The sequence below is a fragment of the Protopterus annectens genome, chromosome 3.part0 (genome assembly GCF_019279795.1).
Source record: "Protopterus annectens isolate FY-2018-M chromosome 3.part0, PAN1.0, whole genome shotgun sequence".
Lineage (NCBI taxonomy): Eukaryota > Metazoa > Chordata > Ceratodontiformes > Protopteridae > Protopterus > Protopterus annectens.
In genome coordinates this window covers 1,377,596,152-1,377,608,651 of record NC_056731.1, presented here as the reverse complement: position 1 = coordinate 1,377,608,651, position 12,500 = coordinate 1,377,596,152, and the positions used below count along the sequence as shown (strand labels likewise).

The window sequence follows — 12,500 nt, the reverse complement described above, 5'->3', positions numbered from 1 at the left end:
CGACAGACCAAGAGCAAGGAAGAAAACTTGGGATACTGGGCTCATCTGGGACAGAGATGACTTCTGTTTAATATTTTAAAAACACAGAGGAACTTGGCATTGACCGTAAGATGGAGGGGGTGGCCCAAAAAGAGAGAGTCCTGCTTATGACACTGGGACTGAAGTTAAATCAGGCAGAAATCAGACAATGACATTGTCAATCCCAACAGGAATCAAAGCACAACTGACACTTAAGCCAGACAAAGCTTGTCATGAGGTCCACACAGAAATGTACTTGTCAGCTCAGAAAGCCAAGTGGCCCTGAAGGGTTATGTTAGTAAAATCAAGTACAGGCCAGTGTCAACATCTGTACATTCCACTAGGTTGCTCCACAAAGCAAATTACGATATGACCAGAACGGACAGTGACTTTCATCATCCTGGTCTTGCCTTTAAACAACTAGTTCAGTGATGGCAAACCTATGACACGTGTGTCAAAGGTGACACACCATGAAGTTTTGGGTGACACACCACCATTCACCAACACCAGAGTTACCAAGGAAAGTGAATGAACAAAAATACAAGAAATATGCGATCCTCCAGTTTCCATTAAAACTCAGCAACAAAACAAGTCCTTAAATGATGTTAATCAAATTAAATGAGTGTGTCCCATTTTTTCTTCAATTCAAAATTACTGTTTAAAGTAGGGTCATTTTTGGTGCACTATTTTAAACCCAATATTGCACATATTGTTTTCTCTATTGTAAGTCACTGATATTTCTTTTACTTTTATAATACATAACAACATACATGCTTAGACTGTATTTCTTTAATAAATGAATGATGAACAGAATTGTTTCTCCTTTGCTTGGGGTGGGGGGTGGGGGTGGGGTGCATGTCAGCAGAGCCAAGAGAGGCATATTCCAAATGTTTGACATGCCGAGCCCAAAAGGTTCGCCATCACTGAACTAGTTCCATTAAGCTTGGAACCAAACAGAGGGAACCCAATCCAAGCTGTCTGCAGATAAACATCAATCTGTAGTAAATACATGGTGTATTGAAAATGGGCTCAGATTAAAAGTGAAAAGGTATATTAGTGTTTCATTTGGCAAACAGCCTCTACCCTCACCATACTAGCAATACTTTGTTACTGGATGCACAACAAATAGCCAGGGGTATATCATCCAGATCTAAACTTGTCATAGTTTCCTTACATTCAGCACTGATTAGACCAGTTAAAGAGTATGCTGCCCCCTTTTGGGAGGTACCTTACTGGGCATATCAAACAAGCACAGAAGGCCCAGAGGTTCCTAAGAAAGAAGACATTTCTGGGTTAAATACCCAGAGCTAGCATGACAGACTAGAAGCTCTACCTTTTCCTTAGTATCTTAGACTTTGCCTACTGTGACATTAGAGACCCTATTGTCCTTGATCTCCTACATCCTGACAAGTCTAACAGTTTAACAAATCCCAGAACCAGGGACCTAAATCTTTACCAGCAGATAAATAGAACTCAGTGAAGGTAGGTACTTTACACAGTGCCTCACCCTTGTCTGGAATAAGCTATCCCTGCAGGTTAAGTACTACAACACAACTACTATCCTCCAAACAATTTGGATAACTGGACGGATACCCTCACATTTAATTATTTGACTAACTAGCCAACCCTTTCTTGAAAAAAGAGGTACATCCTTACAGATAGTACTGGCAAGACATTGACAGCCACCAAAGTAAACTGCCTTGAATCTCTCTTAAGAAAACTATTTAAAAAAAATGGTCTGTTAATAAACATTTATAGTATCACTCAAGTTGATTCACAGTGTCAGAGGAGCAGATTCATATATGACTGCAACTAACACTGAAGCCAGAACTGGGCTATTGAGAAGGTCAAATAGTAAACAAGCTCCTTACACTCAGAACAAAATACTGAGAAACCATTGGCAGTACTGCACAAATGAACACTAACATCTGCAAATGTATGTGGTTAAGGAAAGCACTGTTGTGTAAGTTAACTTATCATAACAGTACACGTTTGACTAGATCACTGTTGCAACAGTCTACACTGAACAGGTTACATCCTGCCAAGGATATAACCATCCAGCATCCACAGCTTCAAGGACCTTTACAAACATCCTAACTGCTAAAGGGCTCAGGGACAGATGTAAAAAGTCAGTGTTTAGGGCACCAAACCTTCTGAACTTTCTTTAGGTGTGTGCTAGAAACTAAGGAAATAAAAATATCCATACCATGGCACAAAACAGCAAAAAAAAAAAAAAAAAAAGGAGGGATGGAAGGTGGATGTCTTTACTAAAATGGTGATCTATCTGAACATCTACTGTTATGTTAACTTACATAACTGTACTATGTTCATCATTAGATCACCACTGCAGTAGCCTAGGCTATACAGATAGATCACAACAGCTAAGGAAAAAAGGAGAGATGGGACAGGATCCAGGAGCCCCTGGAGAACTTTCTTAACAAAACCTGCTCTGGACTTAGAAAAATAATCTAATTTGTAATGTTTTGTAAAGGTATGCACTGTGGACCAAGTTGCTACCTCTGCAATAGTCCAAATCCACAACTTTACAAAAAGCCAGAGAAGAAGACAAAGCTCTGGTAGAATGGGCCCTGACCTTGCCTTGAATTATCATAGTCAGAATAACAGAAAACAGCATCATGAGACAACCATTGGAAACAGACTGTTTTGACACAGATTGTCCATTTTTCTTACCTTCACAAAAATAAAAAACAGTATTTGAACTTCTGACAGCTTTAGTCCTATCGATACAGTATCTGACTTATTATCAGTGGACATCCAGAGTATGCAAAATCCTTTCTCCTTCAATTTTTTTGGATCTGGAAAAAAATTTGAGATGATTAGCTTGACTCAAAGTAAACTCTGAAACTACTTTAGGCATAAATGAAGAATTGTTTCTCAAACATACCCTAACCTTAATGAAAAATGAGATAAAAATGGACTCAGTACAACAGTTTATAACTCGGATACTTTTCTTGAAGAGGTCAGAGCAATGATTATTACCTCTTTTCCAAGTTAAGTACTTAAATTCAGCCTGACAAACTGGTTCAAGCTGAAAAAGTGCAACTTTCTGTAAATACTTTGATTCCAAGATGAAGCTACCTGTCTTCTTGGTGGACGAATATGAAGAGCCCCTTTCAAACACTGTTTGACTCAAGTCTTTTAGGAAAGGAGGATCTAAGTCAGAAAAGCAGAGATGGTGAATCTTGATAAAACAGTAATAAAGGCCAGAGGATAACAACTTACAGAAATACTGAAGAACTAGAGAGATATGTGCCTTAAAAGGAAGATCTCATTTACTTACCCATACATGACTTTCTAGGAGGAGGTTTGTTAGCCTCCTAGAATATCTGCTACATGACATCAGAAATCAGGTGCCTAAAAGGTAATAAAACTCTGTCATCCAAAGAGTAAATGAAGATGATGAAGGCTGGGTTGAATCAAACAATCATTGTCTTGTGTGAGCAAGTCCAGTCTTCCTGGTAGTTTGTGATAATTGTCTTTGATCATTTTCAAAAGAAGAGAGAAACACTGTTGTCTCAGCCAAAAGGAAGTTACCACAATTATCTACAGAAAGTCCTTTGTGAATCTTTGAATGACCCTGTATATCTGTGGAAAGACAAATGAAAACATTTCCATCAGTGGGAATGAAAATGCAGCTGTCTTCCAGGCCTGTTTACAAGGAATCCTTGAGCAGAATTCCTTTTGTTGTGAATGGAGGCAAAACAGATCTATTTCAAGAGTTTCCTAGAGTGGAATCAATTCCTAGAAGGCTTCCAGGTTCATTTTTCATTTGTAAGAGTCTTTCCTGATCCTTCTCAGCTTGTTTTCCTCTGGCGGAATGTAGACAGCCTGAAGGGAAAGAATAAGCTGATTTACTACTCCTCAGGTGGCATGATCTGGTTCCTCCCTGTTTATATACCACTTAACTATGGTGCTGTTTGTGATTATTAGCAGAGGTCCTGAAATCCAAACATAATTTAGACGTTTGAGAGCATTTATTACTACCATTATTTCTTTGATATGTATGTGTTTTATTTTATCCTGCTTTTCCATAGACCCTGAAACTTTACCCTCTTGGGCACAGCTATCCAGGCAAAGTCTGAGGCAACTGTGTTTCCAGATTGGGTGGGAGCTAGAAGGGGAGATACAAGTTGAGCTCAGTGAAAACTGGTCTACACTTCAAAGCAACTCCCCTTTGACAACCCTCCAACTCTGGAATGTGAAACACAAATGGATAACAGTGTTTGGTCCAAACAGATTGCAGGAACAACTGAATTTTTTATGCAAAGTCTTCCCAGAAGCATCACAAGCATTGTAGAGGCCATGAAACTCAGAAACCTGATACATTCGCTGGCTAAGGCAAGACTGTGTGGAAAATTTCAGAACCTGTTACTTGTAAAAGCTTAATTTGTCTTGGAGGAAGAAAGGTCCTCATGAAGGATGTATCTAGAAGCTATCCCAGAAACGCAATAAATTGTACAAGGGTGAATGAAGAACAGCTACAGTCATGTCTCTACTTAAGGGAGGACCTTCCACAGACCCAGGCAACTACTGACCTACAAGTCTGACCAGCCTCTTATGCAATGCCACAGAAAGACTTACCATGCAATTAATCAAAAAGTAGACAGGGACCCACCAAACACTGGACCAGTATCAGTTTGGATTCATCAAGGGCAGGTCATGCTTACTCAAACTGGTGGATTTTTCTGAAAAGGTCACCAAAACAATGGATGAAGGCAAACCGGTACACACCGCATACCTCGACCTGGTCAAAGCTTTTGAGACAATTCCATACTCAGGCATAGTAGAAAAGCTGAATAAACTCCTAAGTCACCCATTACATTGCCAACTAGCTCAAAGACGAGATGCAGATAAACAAAATAAAGACGATACCTCCACAAAGAGACCAGTCACCAGCAGAGCCCCCCCCAGGGTTCTGTGCTGGGACATCTTCTATTTTGGCATCTACTTTTCTGAAGTAAAAGCCAATACCAAAGGCTCTGGCTGACTAAGTTTGCAAAGGACTGCAAGCTAGAAGCAGTCATTGAATCCCAAAAATGAAATTAGCCATCCTGCAGGAAGGTTTGACTGAAATATCTGGTGTCAAAATCATGGTCTAAAACTAAATGCCAAAAAATGTATTACTAAACCATTTGGGAAGTCACCTACCGCAGGGAACTACCACATTAGCAAATGCTCCTAACAGCTGACGTAGCTGGTCGGGATTTGGGAACTTATGTGGACAATGACCTAACTTTTGACCAACATGTGTCTACTGTTGTAATAAAGTCCTTCTATACTGCACAGCTTATAAAAACAAAGGAATTGTGTCTAGATCTAGGGATGTCACTGTTCCCCTTTATTAGGCCAATCACTGAATATAATGCCACATTTGGCATGTATCTGTCCAGATGCATGCAACAACTGGAATTACAACAGAAATAACTTACTAAAAGAATACACAGCCTATACAACATGTCTTACATGGACTGACTGAAAGCCCTGTCACTACACACTGTATCCTACAGACTAAGAGGTGACCTGTGTCTGGCATACATGGCATCCTCCATTCCATTACTGATGGATTTATTGTAATCAGCAAATCAAGAGGCATCAGAAATACTCGGTCTAGGGATATAAACATCTTCTGCAACAGAATGGTATGGCAGCCCAAGATAGTGGCCTACATACATCCTGGTTTACAAAGTCCATTGAACATGTGGGAGAAACAGACAAATACAGGTTTTGTAAAACTGAATTGGAAACAGTCACACACCTCATTGCTGGTTGCGACATACTAATGGCAGGAGGACTGTATACTGAAAGGCATAATAATGTGGCAAGACTGCAGCCCTGGGGATTGTGCAAACATTATGGTATTGGAAGTGGCTGAAAAACACTGGAAACATGAGCCACAAAGCATCATAGAAAATGATGAAGTCTACATCAAATGGGATCATCCATTACCAACAGTTCAAAAGATAGATGCTACAAAACTGGATATAGTGGTCCAAGAAAAGAAGACAAAAGTAGCGTTGATCATTGAAATAGCCACATCCTGTGACTACAGTGTTCTGCGTACAGATAGACACAAAGTTATAAAATATCAGGATTTGCAAGCAGAAATGACAGCAATGTGGAAGAAAGATACCCAGATAGTTACAATAGTAGTAGGAGCAACTGGTCTTATAAAAATGAGTCTACAATTGTATTTAGATATGCTACCAATATATGTAACTCTGTACAAATTGCAGGAGTCATTACTGGGCACATTGCGGGTGCTGTGAAGAGCACTACTGGCTGACATCAAAGAGTGAAACAAAACTAATTTCATGAACTTTAATCATACTTTGACTTACGAATGGAGTCCATTCCTGTCATGGTATCAGTAACCCAAAAGATTTGGAGAAATTAAAAAAGGGACAGGTATATTTTGCAGAGGATACTGTTGTGGAACAGACTCCCCATTCACATAAAACAAAGTTCAACCCTGTCCATTTTTAAGCTCAATGTAGATCTATGGATGGGAAACAGAACACTTACGCCAGGACTGCCCCTGTAGTACTTGCTAATGGCCACAGGCAGCTCCTAAATACTTATCCATGCATGGGTTCCCCTCAAATTATCTATGGTATGATCCCAGTTATTTTCATTAGGGGTAATATATAATTATAGGTCCTGGGATGGGTAAGGCCAATCTATAACCAAACGGAATAGGTTATTTTGAGCCAAAAAATATAAACTGGCTAGCTTAAAATGGCCCACAAGGGCAGCTAGTCTAGTACTCGCCTCTGAACCTACAAACTTGAGAAGGAATAACAGAAGATTTCTGTAAGTTCACCTTGAACGCTAGACTGAAAAGGAGGCCTTTTACCCAAACCAGGGATTCCTGACATTTTGAAAAGCAGTCTGCAAAAATAAGACAGTCATCTAAATATGGAAAAATTGAGAATGCCCTGCAACATTGAATGAGTAATCAAAAGTGCCACTCAAGTGCCAGACACTTTATAAGCACCCTTGGAGATGTGGATAACCCTCAAAGGGTAAGACAGAGAACTGAACATTTAAGCCAGATGTAGAAATCTTAAAAAAAATTGCAGAAGTCTTAAGAGGATTGATATGTGATAATAAACATCATTTAAACTTAGACATACCAAAAAGAAATGAGATGGGGGATGAGGGGCAACAGACTGAAGGGAGAGCATGTTGAACTTTGGGACTTTGATGTGAAGATTTAGAGAAGGAAGGTCTAGGACTGGTGGCAAAGTTTTCTTCCTTTGGCACTAGAAAGACTGGTGAATAAAAGCCCTTCCTTGTTTATTTTCAGAAAATGATTCTACCACCCCCTGAGACTGCACTTGTTCCAGGACTGGAGGAAAGAGAAATATTTGGTTTGAGGGATGAGGAGGAACCACATAAAAGAATATGATTCCCACTGCCAAATGTAACCTTTCTGAATGATTTTCAGAACCCACTTGCCTGTAGTTATCTGATACCACTGTGGAAAATGAAGACCAAAACTTTGGCAAAGATTTAATGCACTGCCAGGCTGGGGATAGGGCAAAACATGTGAGGGGGGCATAAATCTTTTTGGACTGTCCTTGGTAGTAACATGCTGCTCCCCACTTTTTCAGCCTCCTTGGCATCGCCTTTTTGAAATTATGTTTGCCTGTACCTTGCTGGAATTGTTTTTGTTTTTGCTTCCTATAAAAGGATCTTAAAATGTTCTATTAAACTTTAAAAAGCAGGATTGAAAACTATGTGAATCCGTGAATTAGCTTTCGCCAAATCTTTTAAGGACTTCAGGCAAAGAACAATGGGTCTATATTAAAATCTCGAAGTCTGACAATATCGAATACGATAATGTCGACACGAGAATACCGAAAGCGCACTACAACGAACGTTTAAACGGAAAAACTCCGTAGGGGGAGATTTCCATTTACTTCAATGTAGTGTGTTCTCGGAGTTGGTATATTTAAGTAGGGGGGTTGCAGGGGGGTTTGCCCCCCTGCCTACACACTATTTAGTTTTTTTTTTTTTAATTTAGTACTTTTTTTTTTTTATTTTGATGGTTTAAGACTTCGATCACTAAAGTTCAGTCTTTAGTGATTCGAAGTTTTAAACCTTTGAAATTATAATATAGACCCAAGAACAATACCTCTCTAGCCAAGGAAGAATTTAAAATCTCAGCTTTGACATTTTCTGTTAAATTCTGTGGACTTAACCAAGCACACCTTTTCATTACTGATTCAGAAGCAGCTGCTTTAGACAGAATCAGGAGAGTCAGAATAACACTTCAAAGAATGTTTAGTTACCTGAGAAAAAGCAGCTACTGAATTCAGAGATACTTTAATCTCCGAAAAAGATAAACAGTTAACTTTCTCATATATTTAAAAGAAGCAAGTGTGTGTTTTGACATGGGAGCCTGAAAATTCAGAATTCTGAGTGCTAAAGTAAAATAAGAATATACATTATTCTCAACTCTATCAAAAGCTTTCCATTCATTGTCAGAAGGGATATGATTAGCATTCACAAGGTGTTTGGCAAAAGATGGTTTTGTCAAAGTAGTAACTGTACAGTTTGCTCTTGGATGAGAAAATAGATACTCGAGGGCCTGATGGATCTTGTATAACCTATCAGAATTTTTAGGGACATGCAGCAATTATGACTGTTACTCACCAGTGAGTTGCAGGGTAAAGGCACAAAGAACTTCAGCAATATATGGCAAAATAACAATAAAACATTTCTTAAATGGTAACCTGAGACAGAGGGCAGATATGACTACTCTTTACATGGCAAAAGAGATTTGGAGAGGTTCTCTCCAAAACAGTAGGTGACTTGGAAAAGTTTCACATGCTGAGCTGCTAGAGTTTAGCAGGTTTTAAGGCCTTACTTTCTAGAAGAGGAGGATGATAAATCAGTCTTAACACATCTACAGCTTCAAGTCCCCTTATGGGGGGAACTCAGATTCCTGCCAGCCTTCACCTATCTTGGCAGGTTATTTGCTCACTCTTTACCAACAAGGCAAGTGATATCTCAGCCCATTCATTCCCTGCAGGACAACACCTAATCACTGAGGCTGTCATCCAGACACTCAACAAGAAATTTTTTTTAGGTCGTAACCCATAGCAGTGTGGAGAGAAAGGTATATCCCAGATGACTGGAGATTAAGCATATGCGTGCCAGTGTACAAGAACAATGAGGACATCCACAACTGTGGGCAGTACAGAGGCATCAAACCCCTATCACATTGCATGAAAGTTCTGGAGAAAGTGACTGATAAACGGATAAGCAGAGTAGTAGAAGGTAAGATGGGAGATGAGCAGTTTGGATTCAGATCAGGATCCAACAGAATTGACCTGATGTTTGCACTGAGACAGATACTTGAGAATAAGCTAGAGATGAGGAGAGAGTCCAATTGGGCATTCTTAGACTTGGGGAAAGCATATGACAAGGTCCAAAGAAAGCTGATCTGGGCAGTACTGTGATGGTCTGAAGTCCCAGAAACATTGGTAGAATTAGTGTAGGCTGTGTACAAGGACCCAATGACTCAAGTACGAACAGTGTTTGGCCTCACAGAGGGGTTCCCAGTGGGAGTGGTTCTACAACAGGGTTCAGCTCTGAGCCCACTGCTGTTCATACTGGTGATGGACTACATTAGCAAACAGGTTGGAGGGGATGGATCAACAAAGCTGCAGTATGCAGACGATGTGGCAGTACAGGCAGACTCTGAGCTAGAACTTCAGCAAAGGATAGGAGAATAGAATGCAAATCTGAAGGCACATGGGATGAAACTAAGCACAGATAAGATGGTGGTAATGGCAGCAAATTGGGGAAATCAGAAGAAGCTGAGAATAGAGATAGATTGGAAGATAGTAGAACAGGTAACTAGCTTCAAGTATATGGGAGGGGTAGTTGAGGAGAAGGGTAATCTGAATGAAGAGGTCAAAGTTAGAATCAGAGGGGCTGCAGCCAACTGGCACAGACTATCAGATGTAGTTTATGACTTAAGAATGCCAAAGAAGCTGAAAATTAAGGTGTACAAGACAGTGGTGCGACCAGTACTACTGTACAGTACAGAAACTTGGGCAGTAAAGGCAGAACAGTTGAAGAAGTTAGAAGTGATGGAAATGAAGTGCCTGAGAAAGGTGGTAGGATGCACACTGTGGCACACACGAAAAATTGAGGACGTAAGAGCAGAAGCCAAAGTAGCTCCAATTGCAGGAAAGATCAAAGAGAACAGAAGATGGTGGTTTGGGCAAGTGTAGAAAAGCAGAAGACAATCTGGTGAAGAACATTTGGGACAGACAGGCAGAAGGTAAGAGGAAGCAAGGACGTCCAGCAAAGAGGTGGATGGATTGTGTGAAAGAAGATCTGCGACAGACAGGCATGAGTGTTGAAGAAGAGGAGTGTGCCACTGAATTGAGACAGTTCGTGACAGTTAACACGATACCCCAACCCCATGTAGAAAAATGGGAACTGGGGGACTGATGATGATGATGAACCCATCTCTGGCTGCAGACATGGGCAGCTGTGTTCATCGTAGGGACTTATTACATCTTCCCTAATGCATGTGTACTTCCAAACTCATGTTACAGAGGGCTACTATCACCAGCTTGATAGAGTCGGTCAAAATCCCGTCCTAGCCATATCTGACTTTCTGACAAGCCTCCACTCCACCTGTCAGTGGTGATTAAGATGGGGGGGGGGTTACCACTTCCTTACCCTCAGGATATGCAAGCCAACATCAGCTGCTTACTACCACCTTCTCCTGTCAGATTGTTTCAATGCCAGAGCCTCTATTCAATCTTGAGTCATCTGGTTTATCGTCAAGGGTTTTATCCCTCTATGCAAAAAAAAAAAAAGTGTTAAGTCATTTTTACTTAAGGAGATTAGATGAACATTGCCAAGAACATGGATACTCATGGACTACTGAACCACATTAAAATGCTAGATGTCACCACTATTGAGATATCTTAGAAAAATAGAACAGAGAGTTGTTTGTGGTCTGAAATGACAAAACCGATGATGCTACTTTAACGCCCATGGCTGCATATCTGTGAAACCTACAGCAATGCATATGTACTGAGCTTCAGATAGCTTTTATATTGCACGCTTTCTGTACAAATTCCAAAGTTCTGCAACACTGCTACCTTCCAAAACAGTACTACTTTCATTAATGCAAAAACAACATGGCATAAATGTTTCTGAAAACAATCAAAAGCTACTTATCATTTGTCCTCTGGCTACAGCCAAGTCCACAAAACTTCTCCAGGGCTGTATTTGCACAGTACCTCATTATTAGAGTGAAAGCCAGACTCTGCATATTGCAATCTTGCTAGTGAGATTGGAGAAAGTATATTATGTGGTAGTGGTGCTTTATTATTTATTTGCACACAAAACTGATATTACCATTGCTACAAATAAGTGCTGCCAGGAATACAACAATTGACTTTTTTGTGTGGTTTTCCATGAGTATGATGACTAATAAATATATATATATATATATATATATATATATATATATATATATATATATATATATATATATATATCAAGCAAAATGCAATGTTTGAACATGGAAATGCTGCTAATACACTTACCACTAGGCCAAGTACAAGTGTCCGTACTCGCTCCCCGATTTCAGGAGAAATGTCATTGCCAAACTGTTGCAAAGTTGTTAGAAATCTCTTCAGTTTGCTGAGCTGACGAGCACCGCAGGCGGGGGGCAACTGCTGGTTAGCTAGTGAGGAAGAGGAAGATGAAGAAGGTCCATTGCTAAAACCATTAGGGGGAGATGGAGCTCCATTCAGTGCTGTGGGTGAGTGGCTTGTGCCATTAGTTACTGCAAGAATACATCAAAATGTCATTAATTTACTACAAACACATTCAGCATTACACTGTGCTTCAATTTTAAAACATACAAATATACATACTTATATGTACGGATACACACACACACAGACACACAAAACGTTTTGGTGTTTGGATCAGATAAAAAAATATTGGCTGGTAAATCTAAATGACTATTGACAGATGGTTATTTCAACACTTTCAACTGCAGTTGAGGATATTTTCTCTTCCTCATCTTCTTGCTCTCCCTACAGGTTACAGATTTTTTTCTAAAGGTGGAAATGTCTGCAGTACACAGCAGCACCGACAGCTGCAACAGCCACATACATATCCATATGGAAACGTCTGCTAAAAGAATCGATAAACCTTTGAAGAATTTACATCTGCCTCTGTCTCAGATAAAGTCATTATGTGCTTTAAAGGCATACACAGAACACTTAACAGCCACTGAAACAATAAGCCCTAAAGCAAAAGTACCACATTTGGTGTGGTCCAACAAATCATAAAGGGACATTCATTAATTTTTCAATACTTGCTTTATCCAATTCACGAGTATGGTGGTATCAGAGCCTATGTTGGTCAGGAAGGACATAAGACACAAATACCAGTCATGGACAGGATGCAACAAG

The 12,500-nt window shown here is 39.9% G+C and overlaps 1 protein-coding gene across 10 annotated transcripts in view; it reads right to left on the bottom strand.

The window, feature by feature from the left end:
- RUNX1T1 (RUNX1 partner transcriptional co-repressor 1) overlaps positions 1-12,500 on the bottom strand; it is a 771,548-nt gene that overhangs the window by 187,548 nt on the left and 571,500 nt on the right. For all 10 annotated transcript variants that reach the window (XM_044065460.1, XM_044065459.1, XM_044065462.1 and 7 more), the window contains one exon: positions 11,622-11,863. In XM_044065460.1, coding sequence (XP_043921395.1) covers positions 11,622-11,863 — 242 coding nt within the window. The remainder of the gene's footprint in view (positions 1-11,621; positions 11,864-12,500) is intronic.